Raw genomic sequence first — 20,495 nt, 5'->3', positions numbered from 1 at the left:
TTATAGTTCCAACTTTTATTTAGCTTGTCTCTTTGCTTCAGAGCAAAGTCACATTCAGTTATTGGCTATGTCTGTCATGAGGAATCGCACCCCAGATGTAAGTGTTGTAAGTCCATAAACAATACCATAAAGGAATATTTTACTTAACAAACACAAAGAAGTAGAGAAACTTGGCAACATAAAAAAGTTTACTTCTTTACCTCGGTATAACAACTTTACCAATAAAGCAATGATTAATATTAAAAAATACGAATAAGGAAGCTAACATAACCAAGATGGATGGTTTAACTCTCTCACTATGGACCAAATTAACTTGAACAAGTTCAGGAACCCAAATTGATCTTTATCATCTTTATACTATAATTTCAGTAACTATTAAGTCATTTGTAGGCAACAATCAAAATTGTTAATGAAGAACATTCACTAAAAATCGTTCCATAAATATATCATGTCTAAGTGATAAAATACTTTTCTCCATCTGAAAAATCTCATACTACATTTATACAACCTCTAAAACCCCCTGAATAAACTGCATACATTTTTTCTTTCTGTAAAGCTTTCTATTTTATCTGTTATCTATTCTAACTCTACATGAGGTTGGTCAATTTGACCAATATTGTAACTACCACAAAAAATTAAATTACCATTTTTTTTTCTAGACTGACTTCAGATTGTAACAGGAAACTATACTTGTTATTCCTAAATAGCTCTAGATTTTATACACTTGTTTATACTTGCATTTTATTGTTTTATCAGCCCCTGAACATAACTGATGTTCCCATCATAACATTTGTAAATATCAATTGAATCATGTAATGCATGAGCTACTCACATGCATACAGCTTCAGAAACTTATTTATTATACTTAATATAACCTAAAAAGTTTCTAGTTTTTACATTTTAGTTACTTTTACAATAACCAATAACTATACATGAAATAAAGTATTTAGCTTTTTCCTCTTTCTTCCTGTTGATCAAACTTATCCCTTATTTTACAATAACCAATAACTATACATGAAATAAAGTATTTAGCTTTTTCCTCTTTCTTCCTGTTGATCAATCTTATCCCTTATTTTACAATAACCAATAATTATACATGAAATAAAGTATTTAGCTTTTTCCTCTTTCTTCCTGTTGATCAATCTTATCCCTTATTTTACAATAACCAATAACTATACATGAAATAAAGTATTTAGCTTTTTCCTCTTTCTTCCTGTTGATCAATCTTATCCCTTATTTTACAATAACCAATAACTATACATGAAATAAAGTATTTAGCTTTTTCCTCTTTCTTCCTGTTGATCAATCTTATCCCTTATTTTTGATACTAATGGCAGTAGTTTGCTACATGTTTCTACTTAATTAAATCATTTGCCAATGAACACAAAATAATCACATCCAAAAAACAAAAGGTAATGTCCCATAACTATCACAATTTTTCTGAATAGAGGTGTTAAAACATTAAGTTAAGCTTGTTAATGCATTTCCCATGGGGATATAGTTTGAACTGGAAGTACAAGTGGTAATTCTTTGTAAGAAAACCATGTACAACAATAAGTTACTTGATAGTTTGAAGTCATAGCTTGCTATTGGTTATAAGCAATATAGTATAATACAGAACTATAGATAATTTCTGAAAAGAGAGTATGTGACAGATCTGTGTGCAAAAGGAGAGATCTAATTTTGTATTTGATGGCTTTCAAACCAAATGAATATGAAAACTATGAAAATTATGGTTTGTCTGAGTGACAAGATTATAATTAGTAATTCAGATTATGTTTCATATATCTTACAAGGGTGATAAATATATTAGAGAATAGAGGAATTTAGAACAAAAATTGTCACAATTCTCATACTAGGAAAATTCAGGATTTTATTTTTAACTACTGCCATATAATATTACACAATGGAACAAAATTGTTCTTTTTCTTATTCATGGGCAGAAAGTGTTACTTTCCAATTGCTTATGCCTAAGCAAATAGAAAAGAGCTATTTTTCTCTTCAAACTTTGCTTTTGTGATCTGGGTAATAAAATTTTCAAATTTACCCATTTTCCAGAACATTCCAGGTAGATTCAGTGTTGAGTAGCTGATAAAGAAATTTCTCAAACTTTCAAGAATGTTGTAGAACTTCACTCGTCAAGATGGCCTATGCTTCTGCCACAATGTATCCAGTCTGTGTGAAGCAATTGGAATTGCCTGTAACCCGAACAAGTGGCACCTCTTCATTGATAGCTCATCCACAAGCAGCTGTGCTGCTCCATAACAGGAATAAGTATCTGTCTCTTCCCCTGGCTTATTTAGTGCACCTCAAAGAGGAATACAACAGAATCAAGACCTTGCTGAAAGCCTTGCTCTATGATGAGTATGACTGGGAGGTTATTGGAGACTTCAAAATAGTGGCATTCCTGATGGGTCTCCAAGGAGGCTTTACCAAGTTTTCCTGATATCTTGCCTTTGGGACAGCAGGGACACCACAGCAGACTATAACAGGAAGCACTGGCCACAATGGACCGAGTTCTAGTGTGGGGGAGGCACAATGTCAAGTGTGAGCCACTTGTGGACCTCCAGAAGGTGTTGTTCCCACCAATGCTCACAAAATTGGGTCTTATAAAACAATTTGTCACAGCTCTTGATAAGGAGTCTGCAGCCGTCAAGTACCTTTGAGACTTCTTCCTTAAGCTGGCTGAGGCAAAGGTCAAAACTGGCGTCTTTGTTGGACCACAAATAAAGAAGATACTGGAGTGCACAGAATTCTCCACAAGCTCAGTAGGAAGGGAAAAAAGCTTGGGGCAGCTTTTTCGCAGTGGTTCGGGGCTTCTTGGGCAATGACAAAGCTAAAAATTATGTAAAATTGGTTGAGGTTCTGGTGAAGAACTACGACAAAATGGGCTATGGGATGTCTCTAAAAGTCCATATCGTTGATGCTCATTTTGATAAATTCAAGGAGAATATAGGAACATACTCAGAGGAGCAAGGTGAGTGTTTCTGCCAAGAAATACTGGACTTTGAATGCCGCTATCAAGGAGCATATAACGAAAACATGATGGGAGACTATATTTGGGGGCAGATACGCGAAATTGATTTACATTACAGTTACAAATCTCGAAAAACAACTCACTTCTAAACATTTTTGTTCATTGTTTATATCTTCAGTATAAATTCATGTAAATCTCGATTCATATGTTGTTTTATTCAGACCTTATGTAAATAAAAATGTGCAAATTTGCCCGTTTTTACATAGAAAATAGGTTAATTTCTAAGTTTCATTATCCAGGTCACAAAAGCAAAGTTTGAAGGGAATAATGGTCATTTTCTCTACTTTTACAACATAAGCAATTAAGAAATAACACATACTATCCAGGAACAAAATGTGTGTTACATAATGTTATCAACTAAAAATTTATTAACATTTTGATGTAATTTTTGTTATATACCAATATTATTTTCATATCATTACAGTCACATAGTTTCATTAAATTTTAAAGGTAACTCACTAACACTTTGTGACATGCACAGAAAAAGATGAACAGACCAAAAAGAATTAAATAAAATATTGTTATTAATTATCTAATTAATATAAGATACTAGACCACACTGCTGGTAATCTAGGTAGAAACCACTCACCTGTCAGAATCACTTCCATTACGAGCAATAACCAGCTTCAGTTTAGACAAGCCACCAACTGGAGCACGATCGCTTCCTGTAGCAAACTGAAGAAACTTCCTCTTCTCGTCTAAACTAAATTTATGGAACACTTCCCAGAAATATCTAAAAATACAAACATCTTCTCTGTAAAAAATTGTGATTCATTATTCTAGTTTCAATAAGACAATGTAAAATTAAGGACACAAAATCTTTTGTTCAATAAAAACAAAACTGGTGATAATTTTAAGTGTCATATTACATATTATACCCATATGCATTTTACAAAATTGGTGATAACCTTAAGTATCAGATTACAAGTTGTACAGAAGTACACCCTTGTGCAAATTAATTGAAACAAGACAAAAAATTATGATTATTTCAATTTTTTGCATTTTACTTCTGAGAATCCAAAAAATTACTCACAAATTAATACATGATATGACTGCCTTTATTTTTCAGAAGATCACTAATCCGCTTTGGCATCGAGTCCACGAGTTGACTGTAATCTTTACTAATTTTTGGATCGCGGTACCACACCTCAATTGTGGCCTCAATTAGCTTAAGTTTCGTAGTACAGTCTTTTCCCCAAAGTCTTTCTTTACAAATTGCCCAACGATTTTCAATAGAATTTAAGTCCGGAGAGTTTCCAGGCCGGTCCAGCACCTTTATTCGTGTTATAGTCATAAAATTCTTCACAAGTTTAGATGTGTGGCACAGAGCCAAATCTTGCTGAAAAATGCCAGATCCATCTGGAAATCTCTTTTTCAATTCTGGAATGACTCTTCTCTGCAAAACTTCGATGTTCTGTGGTCCTCACATCATACCTTCTACAATATGTAAGACTCCACGCCATAGCAGCTAAAAAAGCCCCAAAATATCTTCTTCAAGGGATGTTTTACGAACTGATTGATGTGAGATTCTCAAAGTTTCTTACCTGGAGATCTGTGAACATGCAGACTTCTTTGACCCTGTATGAAGAAATGAGTCTCATCACTGAATAACACCTTCCTCCATTGTTCTTGCATCCAGTTCTTGTATTTCAGACCTCACTGACACCATTTTCTCTTCATTGAGTTGGTAAAAAGTTGTTTCTTGACTGGTCTCCTTACCTTTCTAACGCAATTTTGAATGATGTAATATTCCTCAAAATTTCATCATATATCTAAAAAATAGATTAACCATACTGCAAAACACAGCTAATGATGCCATCTGTGTGAAAAAATGACTATGAAGGGAAATCAGCGGGTCCAGCGAGCCTACACAGGCCGCCATGTTGAAAATATTGTAAAATGACCATTTGTTTCAATTAATTTGCACAAGGATGTACTTATACAAAACGTAATAATCTTGTGACAGATTACATGTTATACATAAGTACTTATACAAAACTGGTAATAATCTTAAGTGTCGGATTACATGTTATACATAAGTACTTATACAAAACTGGTAATAATCTTAAGTGTTAGATTACATGTTATACAGTAATACCACTCACATTCCTCCAGTTGGTAGAAAGTTTCATCAACATAGTAGATGGCTTTATAGCTACCACATGTATATTTATATATTACATTTGAACACGAGAATGAGAGAAAAACATTCCAAGTTGTAAAAATTTAATAGGTATGCGATGATGATTTTAAAATGAAATGGAGTTTAACCTGCGTGTAAAGAGACTTCAGTAATTTATTTGTTTGTGCTATAATAATAAGACTGTTTTCCTAGATAAGAAATGATAAGTTTTAGAGTAAACATAGAAAATGATTTTATGTCATTTGGTGGAATATTTCCTTTGTTTCAAAGTTTAAACATTAAAATGTGTTCTCTCTATAGAGCTACTTGAGTTAACTGGTACCTAGTTATAGAACAATCAGATCTGCACTCAGATAGCAAGACATGAGATAAAAAACTTGTAGAATCAGCTTACCTGATGAGGGGAGTGTCAACTGTGTATCCACCATCATATTCTGTAGCTTCTTCAAGAGCACTGAAATCAAAGTGCTGAAAAAAATATTAATTTTCAACACAATCCAAAACTTTTTTGAAAGCTATTCATTGGCAATTTACCACTCATTAAATATACTACTTCACTAAAGCTTGACTTACTATCAAACATTTCCACTTTGTCTTCCTCTAATATAGAAAAGAACTGTGTGGATCCAAGATGAAGTATTGTGAAAAATAAATACTTTTATACATTTAAGACATATTAGAAAAATTAAATGAAAGAGAAAGAATAATTACTAAACTATGAACGTTTTAAGTCTGATGTATTGGTAGGAGGAGAAGATAGAGAATACCAGAACTGTTCAACAATAGTTACTATACCAACAGCAAGATAAACTGTTCAACAATAGTTACTATACCAACAGCAAGATAAACTGTTCAACAATAGTTACTATACCAACAGCAAGATAAACTGTTCAACAATAGTTACTATACCAACAGCAAGATAAACTGTTCAACAATAGTTACTATACCAACAGCAAGATACTGTTCAACAGTAGTTACAATACCAACAGCAAGATAAGCTGTTCAACAATAGTTACTATACCAACAGCAAGATACTGTTCAACAATAGTTACTATACCAACAGCAAGATAAACTGTTCAACAATAGTTACTATACCAACAGCAAGATAAACTGTTCAACAATAGTTACTATACCAACAGCAAGATACTGTTCAACGATAGTTACAATACCAACAGCAAGATAAGCTGTTCAACAATAGTTACTATACCAACAGCAAGATACTGTTCAACAATAGTTACTATACCAACAGCAAGATACTGTTGAACAATAGTTACTATACCAACAGCAAAATAAACTGTTCAACAATAGTTACTATACCAACAGCAAGATAAACTGTTCAACAATAGTTACTATACCAACAGCAAGATACTGTTCAACAATAATTACTATACCAACAGCAAGATAAACTGTTCAACAATAATTACTATACCAACAGCAAGATAAACTGTTCAACAATAGTTACTATACCAACAGCAAGATAAACTGTTCAACAATAGTTACTATACCAACAGCAAGATAAACTGTTCAACAATAGTTACTATACCAACAGCAAGATACTGTTGAACAATAGTTGCTATACCAACAGCAAGATAAGCTGTTCAACAATAGTTACTATACCAACAGCAAGATACTGTTCAACAATAGTTACTATACCAACAGCAAGATAAACTGTTCAACAATAGTTACTATACCAACAGCAAGATAAACTGTTCAACAATAGTTACTATACCAACAGCAAGATACTGTTCAACAATAGTTACAATACCAACAGCAAGATAAGCTGTTCAACAATAGTTACTATACCAACAGCAAGATACTGTTCAACAATAGTTACTATACCAACAGCAAGATAAACTGTTCAACAATAGTTACTATACCAACAGCAAGATACTGTTCAACAATAGTTACTATACCAACAGCAAGATACTGTTCAACAATAGTTACTATACCAACAGCAAGATAAACTGTTCAACAATAGTTACTATACCAACAGCAAGATAAACTGTTCAACAATAGTTACTATACCAACAGCAAGATAAACTGTTCAACAATAGTTACTATACCAACAGCAAGATAAACTGTTCAACAATAGTTAATATACCAACAGCAAGATACTGTTCAACAATAGTTACTATACCAACAGCAAGATAAACTGTTCAACAATAGTTACTATACCAACAGCAAGATAAACTGTTCAACAATAGTTACTATACCAACAGCAAGATACTGTTGAACAATAGTTACTATACCAACAGCAAAATAAACTGTTCAACAATAGTTACTATACCAACAGCAAGATAAACTGTTCAACAATAGTTACTATACCAACAGCAAGATACTGTTCAACAATAGTTACTATACCAACAGCAAGATAAACTGTTCAACAATAATTACTATACCAACAGCAAGATAAACTGTTCAACAATAGTTACTATACCAACAGCAAGATAAACTGTTCAACAATAGTTACTATACCAACAGCAAGATAAACTGTTCAACAATAGTTACTATACCAACAGCAAGATACTGTTGAACAATAGTTGCTATACCAACAGCAAGATAAACTGTTCAACAATAGTTACTATACCAACAGCAAGATACTGTTCAACAATAGTTACTATACCAACAGCAAGATACTGTTGAACAATAGTTGCTATACCAACAGCAAGATAAACTGTTCAACAATAGTTACTATACCAACAGCAAGATACTGTTCAACAATAGTTACTATACCAACAGCAAGATAAACTGTTCAACAATAGTTACTATACCAACAGCAAGATAAACTGTTCAACAATAGTTACTATACCAACAGCAAGATAAACTGTTCAACAATAGTTACTATACCAACAGCAAGATACTGTTCAACAATAGTTACTATACCAACAGCAAGATAAACTGTTCAACAATAATTACTATACCAACAGCAAGATAAACTGTTCAACAATAGTTACTATACCAACAGCAAGAAAAACTGTTCAACAATAGTTACTATACCAACAGCAAGATAAACTGTTCAACAACAGTTACTAAACCAACACCAAGATAAATTGTTCAACACTAGTTACTTAAAGTAATAAATCAACAGAAAACATTACATAAAATATATAGTCTTCACTGTAAGAGTTCATTTTTTGTTTTGAAAATTCATACCTTGCTTCCACACACTAAAAGCTCTACTTCTTCTGGTCTGAAGAGTTCTTTTAGAGGACTATCTTCTGTGACCATCTGAAAGCCTCTTCGAAAGGCTCGAAACTGCTTTTCCACTGCTCTGTTCAACAGGAAGTCAGCATACATTTCTACAAACTCCTACGAGTGAAATACAAAAGAATGCTTCATTTAATGAGATCGCAAAACTGAATATATTCAAATGAAACAACTTTAAATTGAAGAAGTAATGTTTTTCAGTAAACCTTATGAGGATTTATATTTGATTTGCAGATGAATAACAATGTTATACTATTTTAACACCTTTTGAATCTTCCTAGACTAAAATTACGTTACCATATTTCACTGATTAAATATTACATTTAAAATCTCAAACAGCTTATATGTGTATGAAACGATAGCATGGTATAAATATTTAATCTAAATCATATAATAAACTTCCCTGATGATATGGCAAATTGAAATGGAATTGACAAAAACTGGAAAGTTAACTCTGTTAAGCTATGAAGTTAAATTTGATCACTGTTTCCCTGATATTTGTTTGCCATACATAAATCTAAAAATGATAAACGTTCTTGTATTAGGTTGAGGAATAATTCGCGAGCGTTTTTAAATAATTTCATTCAAGCATTACATGCAAGACTATACAATACTTCAATGCATGAACACATTACACCCAAAACATTTATTATGATACTTCATTTCATGTAATACCTAGGTATATAGTATGCATTGTTGTAAACGAAATTGCAAGAAATTAAATGCAAAAAGCAGATGGTGTCGAAAATGCTCGATTTTGTCCACTTGACATTCCATTTAATGAGCTGAAAATGAAAGCAAAAATTAAAGACATATGAAAATCAAACACACCATCTATTAGAGCAAAAAATTATCTACCAAATGACATGAAATATTTTGCGAAAGCGTTTCATTTATGAATATATATTTTTAACTTGAAAAAACGCTCATGAATTATTCCTCAACCCAATAGAATATCTCATGACAAAGTCACAAGCCTCATACCTTAGAGGATGTGGCTCCCATGACTAATATGGTTAATTTATGAGAATTATGAAGGTGAAACAACAGAAAGACATACTACGAATATTGTTTTACAAACTTGGATTCTAAAAGAGAAATAAATGACTTATTTTTCCAAAAGGAAATTTTTTTACTTGAGATTTAAATGTTCTACATCCATTAATCAACATGTTTCAATCCTCTAAATGTCGGTCTTCATCAGGTGCTACAATAAAATTTATTCTGAAGGACTTTAACCACTATTTATACAGGGTGTTTGGAAAGTCATTGTGCAGGTTTGTAATCATATTTTATTCAGTCAATTTCAAGCCAGCAACTGATAGCAGTGCTTAGAAACAAAATAAGAAGGATCCAGGCCTGTATTGATGCCAACGGGGGTCACTTTCAACATTGTTTATAATTGTCATTCATATTTCCCTCCTGTATTCTATATTAAAACATTTCTGTTAATAAATATATAAGTGCACAGTGACTTTCTGAACACCCTGGATTACAACATTCTTCAAGCAACTAGGCAAAGAAGTACAGCTTTTAAGCTCTTTAATGAAATGTTTTATTGTAGTCTGAAATATTATTCCTGTTATTTTATTTGGGCCTAGGAACAGAGATCAACAAATGGAACACTCTGAACAATAAAACTATTTAACAGATGAATCAAGTTCTCTCCAACAGGTCAAGAATAATTTCCATAGTAAAACCAATGTTCAATAATTAGTTAAAGATGTAAATTTAACTCATCACTGTTTTCTATTAACTTCTACTCGCTGCTAAGGTTAAGACAGGTTTTGTTAAGCACAGGTACAAAGGTTTTGACATGACAGTAGACAATGAAGACAAAAGGAGCTCTCCTCACACTCACAAAGGACAACACAAACCAGTTATACCAACCATGTGTTTGAATTTAGACAAACAAAATCTTTGACAGTGGTACACTATAATTTCATGCACCATATAAATCACTGAATATTCCAAAATTACAAAATCAAACAAGAAACCCCAAGCTATATAAATCTGTGAGATAAACTACCTACCCTCAATGTCAAAATAGCCATGAATAGCTATTAAGCAGAGAACGTCTACAACAGTTGTTTGGCATGATTCATCAACATGCATACAATCCAGAACTTTAAAACAAAATCCTAGATCATAAAAAGTGAACCTAAATTACTCTAGAGCTCTGTTCAAAAATTCAACCAATTAATATCTACGATAGTGGCAGCAAAGTTGGGACTTGACAGCTAAATCATAGTGGAAAAATAACAGAAAAACTAAAAAATGATTTGAAATTATTAAAACTTCCAAAAGTTGAGTATATCTAATACATAAAGGAAATAATCTAAACAGGAAGCTGTTAAATTATTTTTCAACATAAAACAAGCAATGCTTTTAAAACCTAAGTTGCACCTATATGTACATTAAAACCAAAGTACCGATCACAAAGATACACAAGCATCAAGTTCTAAGTAAAGAGAAGACATGTCACATGATTTCAAACTGTTATGTTAAACAGTACTAAATGGATGGGGGAACTGAAAAGACAAACATGTCCTTCAATACAGGTGGAACACACACTGGGTCAAATATTTGATAACCTCTCATATGAAACTTATTTGACCCACACAAGTGAAACTTGGAAAACTTAATATCACTGGAGTTCCAACATCTCTCAAGTACAAAAGGTTTATCCAGCAACCTTCCAAAGTAGAATCTAACAACAAAAGGTGACATATAATGAACAAGGTTCATTAGGCTACAAAATTAATATTTACAAATGGTTCAAACATAACAGTGTATGTAAAGTACGTCAGTGAACGTGACTTGTAATACACTCATTCCTTCACCTGTTTATTTACTTGATTCACAAGGAGTTTCTCCCCATTTTCTTTTAGGTCTTGAGTAAGTAACGTTCCAAATACATCCTGGTAAGTAATTCGAAATGACTGCATAAAAACATCTTCGATGTCACTGTCTTCATAATCCAGTAAATACTGCAGTCCTCTGGCTAAGTCCTGACAAGAGAGAAATCCTAAGTCACTATAACTTAAAACAGTATCAATAACAAATAACTGCCAGCTACAAACAATTTTTCTAAACAGTAATTAACAGGACATGGTAAAAATAATAAGATAAATTTGAAAACAAAATGATAAAATTATACCAATATATATATATATTTAATTTTATTAAAAATCCAAACAAATGAAACTGTTTTCTGTGTTAATACACAGCAGCAAAGCCTTTTAAATCTTTCATTCACAAGATATATTAGTTTCTTCACTTGCTGTTTTGATGCTGCACATGAAACAGGTAAACATATATGCAAAAACGGCTCATTTGGGAAGAGCTCTTCTATGTAAAATATTTTCTCAACCCAAACAAGCTGTTTTTGCATATATATTTCTCTCCAAGTGGGTTTTCTCGACATCACTGAAACAGGTAAACAGTTTAAACCTAAAATGTATTCAACATAAACTTCTTGTTCCAGAATACAATAAACTGAGAAGTACACAGAATATAAAAAAACAAGAAACTTACGGGATTCCAGTCATACAGGTCATGAAAGGACCCTCTTTTCCCTAGCAGTTTTCTATATAAAACCATTGGGAAATGTACATCAAGTATCACATTATTGTATATGGCTAGTCCTAGAATAATTCCAATCAATGTAAACTGTGCATCGCTCTCAAAAGAAGTAGGATTAAACCAATATGTCTCAGTCTCTTGGTTGAGAGTAAACATTGCTAAAAAATTAAAAACAGTTAACTGGTTAACATTCTAACTAAAATCCAGTTTTATAAAACTCTTGCTGTACTGAAATAGCTACTAAAATTAAATTATGTTGAAACACCTTGGAAATATTTAAACCTAAAACATAGACAAATCTTTTTATCTGATCTTTAATTAAATCAGTATAAATAACCACAAAATTTACATCCCTACTTAAAAGAATTAACTTTTCTTTTTTATTAATGGTTACTTGTTTTAACATAATTTCAGAGTTAAAATTAAGCATTTTTTATAATCTAAAACATACATTATTACTGTTTTAATTAAAATAATACTGAAACTAGGTTTTCAAACTATTTTCAGTGAAGTTTTTCAACTTAGCCTAGCAATTCTAAAGTTTGTTGGAAGTCTTCAGCTAAATTACAAACTGATCTTGTGACTCAAATCTGTTGATTTTATAAATTACATAAAATTACATTTGTTGTTGCTTAAAAGAACCACTGTATGAATAATAAGTAATACAATATCTATTAAGCAACAACAAAAAAAGAATCCTTAGCTCCACTATTACACTGGGAGTCCTGAATAACAGTGCTATGAAAACAGGGCACTAGGTGAATCAAGTTCCCTTGACTTTCTGGATAGCCAGGTGCAAAATGTCAGATCATGGTTACCTCCACAGAGATGGCCAAAGAAAAACTGAAAGAGGTACACACTACTAAAGGTACTGTGGAAGAGGAAACCAGGATGTAGCTATCAATCAGGCACTAAAAACAGGCCCTAACAATGGACTGGAGCAAATTATAGTTAGTACCTTGGGTATCATATGAATTGGTCTGAAGACCTAAAGCTGTAATCTCATCCCATCATGATGAAATGCATCTATTGCCAAATACTGAAGGTGAGGTTACTGGAGAACAAATTGCCAGTTGTTGCTGGGTGTTCCAACAAGTGGCCAATTCAACAGAAACTTGCAATGCAGTATCTATTCAGTTGAGATAATTTATTTTGGTTGAGACAGTTGATCTGCTACAACAGTCATTACCTGTAGAACATGACAAGCTGGAAGGGTAATATGATAAGACTGGTCCCAAGAATGGAGGGCCAAAATTTAAAAACAAGGAGTCCTAAACCAAGTGCCTCCTATATGAGAAATGCAAGGTATTACCACAGAATTATCAGAGTGAAACCTGCCAATTTTCCTCCTAATACATCCAGACCAAGAGACATTGCTTTTAGACAAGTAAGGAAAAACTAAAACATTGTACAAATAGGCCTTGATACCTGTGCATACATTCTGGAACTCCTGACTGTTTATGTATGCACTCCATCCCTGAAGCAAGACATTCACAAAGAGATGGAACTCTGGACAAGGCAGCAGCAGAGGAACCCATATTTTAGTAGCGTCACAACTTAATAACCACTCAAGATCAAAGAATTACCCTGGCTAAGGAAACTGGAAAATCCAATGAATTGATATTTATGATCTCATTGTTGCATAAAGATCACTGAAAGGATCATCCTAAAAATATGAGGAATTTTGAGTGATGCCCAGATTCCAAAAGGGAAATAACCATCTATGTTGTGAGAGGAAAAGAGGTGAGAGTCTGGAGAGGCAGCTGAGCTCAACTGACAGATGTGATGACAAAAAAAGACTGATGACATTGAAGCAAGAACAGATGTCTCAGTTCTGGGAATGAAACCTGCCTTGGTTGTTTCTGGAAGTAGAATCAAAGTGTGACATGTGAGATAGTATGTTGCGAACACAGTGCTAAAGAATGGAGCTTATGAGAAAAAAAAAACTCATACTATTTAGCAGAACCCATGTGATGCTAAAGTTAGTCCAAAATAAAATCCCTGAACTGCAGTATCTGATCCTTGTAAACAGAACACTATGGCAATGTGCAGATTGGAGTCAACGACAAGAAACTTGGTCATCCATAATCCTAGTCAAAAATGCCAACTTGTGAATTTTGAAGAATATGGGCATGGATATAGAGAAGAAAGATTGATGACTGACCAACCATTTCTCTGCATAGGTTCAACAACCAACAGGAATAAAGCCTCTGAAGAATTACTATAACTCTCGCTACTCCCAGACCAACCAAACTCTTATAGTTCTGGAATTAAGGATCTGTAGAATACAGAAACCCAACATGTTGGGTGTATGGTAATGATGAGATGTGAACTGGATAACTAATCCTGACTCAAGGACCTGTAGTGCCGATGGATCCATGACTTATGTTACCACACATCTATAAACTCTCAGAGCTTAGCCCCTAGAGACCCTGAAGGGATACAATAATTACCGATGCTGCTGGCAGTGTTCTGACTCAGTATCAGAACCCATTGGATATGAACAGAATCTATATTCTGTTAAGTAGTGTACAAAGGGGCTGATGTCAGGAGCCTGGACCTTCAATTAACGATCAAACTATGACCTCCTGAAGGAACCAATGAAAGATAAGATTCTAAAGATGACGAGGATGAATGTAGAAACCAATAATCTAACCAACGCACATGTTAATAATGGGTCCAACTTGTCATCAAGGATGTTGGTAATTCTGAGTCTTTCAACAAAGTTAAGTGTTGGGAAAACATCACATTGGATTGTTTTAGTTGCAAGTCCATAGACTTACTGCTGTACTATCAGGGAACATTGATTTATTCAGGTTAACTACAAACTTTGCCCTAGAACCCCTAATTTTGAGGAGCAGATGTACCACAAGAGAGATGAAATATACTTCCACCTAAACCACATAGTTCTGATAACTATGACAGATAAAGCATAACTGTCTCTCATGCCACTGAGAAGTATATCATACTGCATAAACCACAACTGATGTATAATAAACATTCACTCCCAGATTTTTTATGCATCAAGTATGGTGCAGACTGAATTGGTGAAAGAGCCAAAATGTCACACACTCAACAAACCAACTAAAGAAAGATCAGAAGACTATTCCAAAGTGGACTCCTTATTTAATTTCTTTAAAGACCATCTTTATTATCATTGACAGGAACAACATTTAGTCAGGCAAGTTTGCTTTGTTAGAGCAAAGTAATGTTAGACATCTGCTGTGTCAATCATAGGGAATCAAATTCCAGATTCCAGTGTTGCAAGTCTGTACACTTACCACTCGCCCACAGAGGGACTAAGAAGCCAACATACTAAAGGAGAGGAATAAGGGAATCTAACTTCCTTCTAGAATGTTAAGGGTCACTTTCACAAATAAGGTCACTGACAGTCTCAACTTGAATTTAAGATTAGAATAGAATCAACCACTTGGTGCAAAATGGTGGTAACATAACTGATCTCCAAAGTACCTGAAGTCACAAACGAAATATTAGAAGACAGACATGTAATGTGGAATGTTATGACTTTGGAAGGTGTTAGAAATATAGATGCATTAAATTCATAGATCAGCCAAACTATGAAACCATTCACAGTTCTCTCTCTCTTTTCAAGTAGGTCTGATACATACATGGTACATAAGCCGATATAACTGACATTATGACAGAAAGTAAAATTACTTTACAAAACCTGAATAATGGTGGGGAATATTCCTGTCAAAAGACAACATTGCTGACTGTGGAACACGTGTACAAAACCTCATAACTTGATTAGAAGGAAAAAAAAACCAATGTAAGAAAAGATAATGTCAGAAGTTCTAACCAAAAATTAGTAAAATACTAGCAGAACATATGCAGTCATACCAGTACTTCTATAACCCTCTTTCTATGGACAGGTCAACAATGAGTTACAATTATCAAAATTTAAATAAAGAATTATCATTCTATGTCAGCAATATTAGCATCACAATATAATTCATAATTTAAATGTTAATAAATTTATTAATTTTTAATTCAAATAAAATATTTTTTAAAAAAAATGCCAAATATGCTTCTTTGCATGTCATGTCTTCTTGTATTACTGTCGAGCATTTTATTATGCTCAACATATTATATCTGTTGTGGTTAACAAATTAGAAAGTCATAGTTCAGACACTTATAGTTTAAAGCTTCCCACCTTTTTGACTGGGTGAGATATCAATGTAGCCTCACCCACAACTTCATTTTTTTGAAACCTCTTGTACACTCACACCTACTTAAGTACATGCTTATAACCAATAGAAAGAGTACATTCCAAACTAAATACATCTGACAGTATTTGTAATTGACTTTCTGAATATGTCTTTCTCTGAAGAGAAATAAAATTGTTTTAACTCCCATACAGCTTAGTCAGAAGGCCAGATAAATTACAGTGTGTGTACCAGTAGAACAATTCTCATGTTTTATGTGTACCAGTAGAATAATTCTCATGTTTTATGTGTACCAGTAAAACAATTATCAGTTTTATGTGTACCAGTAGAATAATTCTCATGTTTTCTAAAAAGGAATATTTGAAATCTATGAAAAGTTCCATTACCCTTCCACTTGAAAGAATGAATGAAGCTTAAGGCAAGGTTTAACAAATACAATAGATGCAAATTTAGATAGCATGGTGCACTTTCATTATCAGGACAGACAAAACTGTTGTAATAAAAAAAATTGTATCTTTCTTTCTCCAAATCAATAAAATAAAGATGAAAGAAAACATTTAACATTAAATAATAGTTTGAGAAAATAAGCACAAAAAATATTTTTAGTCTGTAATGAAAAAAACAAAAACATCTGTATCGCTAGCAAAGAAAGCTTGAGTATACACAATTTGGTTAAGATAAATATTGTCCTGGATAGTCTAATGATGACATTATAGACTGGCTATACATCCATTTGTGTACGAGTGAGAGTGTCATTTAACTTGTATTACAATATTTTCAGCAGTGGAGTAAGGTAATATCTATCAGTTCTGTTTCTGAAGCTACTTACACACAAAATTACTGAGAAAGTAAGAATTACACAATAAAAATATTGCCAAACTTACAAAAAGTCAATAAAACTACCATATTTAACATCAATACTATAAGCATACACTAACTGGAGAAATCTATCAATGTCACACATTTCAGTTTGAGAAACTTTTTAACATTAAATACACTATAATCTGGAAACTTACCAAAATCAGGGTTAAATAACTCTTCAATGACCAATTGAAAGAATTCTTTAGACACCCCTCCTTCATCTACACCCTGCTCCCCATCAAACTCCACCACTAACTGCTTTTTCAAATTTGTAGGATTCTCCATGGCAACCATTTCTAACTAAGTAGTGGAAGAAACACTATCAGCACAAAACTTATGGACGTTACACAGAAATATTCAATTCCAATATTGATCAAAGTTATGCATCCAACACCAAGAAGTCACACACACAAATAATATTACAAGGTGTGTCTCAACACCTGGAAGCCACTCACACATTACACAATGTGTATTAACACCAGGAGGTCACACACGTTACAAGTTGTATCTTAACACCAGGAAGTCACAGAAACAATGTTACAAGATGTGCCTTAACACCAGAAAGTCATACACACAATGTTACAAGCTGTGTTTAACACCTGGAAGTCATACACACAATGTTACAAGATGTGCATCAACACCAGGAGGTCAGTCACACAATGTTACAAGATGTGCATCAACACCAGGAGGTCAGTCACACAGTGTTACAAGATGCTCAACACCAGGAGGTCAGTCACACAGTGTTACAAGATGCTTAACACCAGGAGGTCAGTCACACAGTGTTACAAGATGCTCAACACCAGGAGGTCAGTCACACAGTGTTACAAGATGCTCAACACCAGGAGGTCAGTCACACAGTGTTACAAGATGCTCAACACCAGGAGGTCAGTCACACAGTGTTACAAGATGCTCAACACCAGGAGGTCAGTCACACAGTGTTACACAATGTGCCTCAATACCAGGAGGTCAGTCACACAGTGTTACAAGATGTTACTTAACACCCAGAAATCAAAGACATTGTTAAAAGTTATGTCTCAACAGAAACCAAACATACTGTTAAAACTTGTCTTGACACCAAGAAACGAAACACAATGTTAAAATTCATGTAAAGAAACAACACACTGTTAAACTTTACAAGCAGTAGCAGTTCCCAAATCCGATGTCCTAGAAATTTTTCATAAAGTATTTGTGGCTAATTGTGAATTATACTGAGAAACACTGAGTATTTATGTTTGAGAGGTAAAACTGAAGAAAACATATTAATGTGCTTTGATCTATAGCAACTACTTGCTTACAATTTCCACACTTATAATGTTCTGTTCCTGAAGTGGAACTATAGGTCATCTTAGCATGTTTGTCCATGATTTGAAAATTCACTTGTTCGTGACTTGAGATGGATTGGTTCTGTAAGAGTTACCATGGTAACAAAATCTAATGGATAATATTTTGTAATATAGTCTACTTTACTAGACCTGAAAAGCCAAAGTTCAGTTTTATGTTATTTGAAAAATTTAAGCAATAAACACTGTTACTAGCATAGCTGTAAGGGCTGTGAATATGAATAACATTAAATGTCTTGAGTTTAACACGTACGTAGAATGTTTGTTGGTATCACATGCTATTTAGCAAACCTTCATAAACTGTTGGTACATAAAAGTGTAATGTTTAGCATAAATATAAGATATTAAAGATGGATTGAAACTTTATGTATGGTTGCAGTTCTGACAAGATTGTGTTTTACCTTCACACATTGTGAATAAACAAACAGTTGCTATCTGCTGGAGAAGAATTCCATGAAATTTGATATTACGTAACTTTAGAGAGCAACCAATGATAACATTCTTGAGTCCCTGTATTAATTTGTTCAACAGATAATTAGTTTATATTTATTTAATGAAGACTGACAACCATGTCTGTGTTTGTACACTTATTAACAGTTTTTTCCAAACTGACTGAAATCTACACTTTTACTATTTTCTTCCAGTGATATGACCAAAATTTGGGTTTAAATGTACAGTAAGTGTATGCCATGATTAGCAATTGTGCATGGATAAGAGCTAGTTCAAAGTTACTGCCTTTAGAACAGCAGTAAACTATTTAAAAACCTTTGATGCTTTTATGTATACTTGTAAGTGGTTGTTACAGCTGATAGGAGTACACATTTATTGAAATGCACATATGACATAAACATGCAGGAAATCAACTGTTTTTAGAAGTTTTAAGCCTGCTTTAGTATAAATCTTTCACAAACAGTTGAATTATTTTCTTTATGTTCTGTTGTTCATTCCTGTACTCATTTTAAAATATAGTATGATTTACCTTCCACTGCACAATGGCAAAGAATCTACAGCTTATACTAACTTACTTTTCCTGCAGCTAGAATAAAAAGTTCGTTGGTTGAATTAGTCTTTTATGGCACAAAGCAGCTAGGCTATCTGCAACAAATGTCCAGTAAAAAGGTAAAAGTAAATTCAGTACAATTCATAAAAGGAAATTAAGGTAAAACAAAGTTAAAAAATAAAGTAGTGGTGGTAGAGAGGACATGGAGGATGTTCAGTGCTGCTTGATATGTGGTATAAAGGTTAGCTCACAGTCAGAGATAAGCCCCAAGAACTTAGTCTCCGAGACCACAGGCAACACAACTTCACCGATACAGAGTTCAGAATCAGGGTGAAAACCACGTTGGCTGCAAAAATGCATGCAAGCAGTTTCAAAGAGAAAGAAGGTAAAGCTCTTTGCTGTGGTCCACTTCAGTAAACAGTTGAGGGCAGTCTGTAGCTGCTGCTCAATATAGCTCATGTTCAACGAGTGACATATGTGAAAGTCATCAACATAGAGCTCGTTTGCAACAGTGAGAGGGAGTTGTTCAGTGATGGCATTAATTTTTATACTGAAAAGTGTAACACTCAAAACACAGCCCGAGGGACTCCAAGTTCCTGTAGAAAAGAACGGGAAAGACGTTTCAAGTTGAATCAGGTGGTCCATGGTGAAGCACTGTCGTCGGAACCCACACTGGATGGGTAAGAGGAGGTTGTTTAATTCGAGGAACCAAACAAGACAAGCATTAACCGTTCTTTCTAAGGTCTTACAGAGACAGCTCGTCAAAGCAATTGGATGGTAGTTTGAAGGAATCTTGGGATCCTTCCCAGGATTGGAGAAAGGCAGAACAATAGCCTGGCATCATGGATCAGAAAAAACATTTTCCTGCCAGATCCAGTTACAAACAATCAGAAGAACATCAAGAGAAGCAGGAGATAGATGGCATAGCATCTGATTGTGTATATCATCAGGTCCAACTGATGTGCTGCCAGACTGATGAAGGGCCAGTTTGAGTTCCACCAGTGTAAAGAGACGATTATAGTCATAGAGACAATCAGCTCGAAAGGAAAGGAGTGATTGCTCTGCCAGAATCTTGATGGCTAAGAAGGTGGAACAAGAAGCAGAAGTGCTAGATACCTGGCAAAAGCTTTCACTT

The 20,495-nt window shown here is 33.7% G+C and overlaps 1 protein-coding gene across 1 annotated transcript in view; it reads right to left on the bottom strand.

Moving 5' to 3' along the window:
• The window catches only part of LOC143245382 (ubiquitin-protein ligase E3A-like), a 49,305-nt gene that overhangs the window by 4,449 nt on the left and 24,361 nt on the right, over positions 1-20,495 (bottom strand). Inside the window, exons 4-9 of the mRNA XM_076491655.1 lie at positions 17,176-17,320; positions 11,925-12,130; positions 11,231-11,398; positions 8,334-8,489; positions 5,575-5,648; positions 3,627-3,770 (exon numbers count right to left, since the gene is read on the bottom strand). Of these exons, the coding sequence (XP_076347770.1) occupies positions 3,627-3,770; positions 5,575-5,648; positions 8,334-8,489; positions 11,231-11,398; positions 11,925-12,130; positions 17,176-17,320 (893 nt within the window). The remainder of the gene's footprint in view (positions 1-3,626; positions 3,771-5,574; positions 5,649-8,333; positions 8,490-11,230; positions 11,399-11,924; positions 12,131-17,175; positions 17,321-20,495) is intronic.

The sequence above is a fragment of the Tachypleus tridentatus genome, chromosome 2 (assembly GCF_004210375.1).
Source record: "Tachypleus tridentatus isolate NWPU-2018 chromosome 2, ASM421037v1, whole genome shotgun sequence".
NCBI lineage: Eukaryota > Metazoa > Arthropoda > Merostomata > Xiphosura > Limulidae > Tachypleus > Tachypleus tridentatus.
Note: the sequence above shows the minus strand (reverse complement) of the source record. Positions and strands in the feature narration are given on the sequence as shown.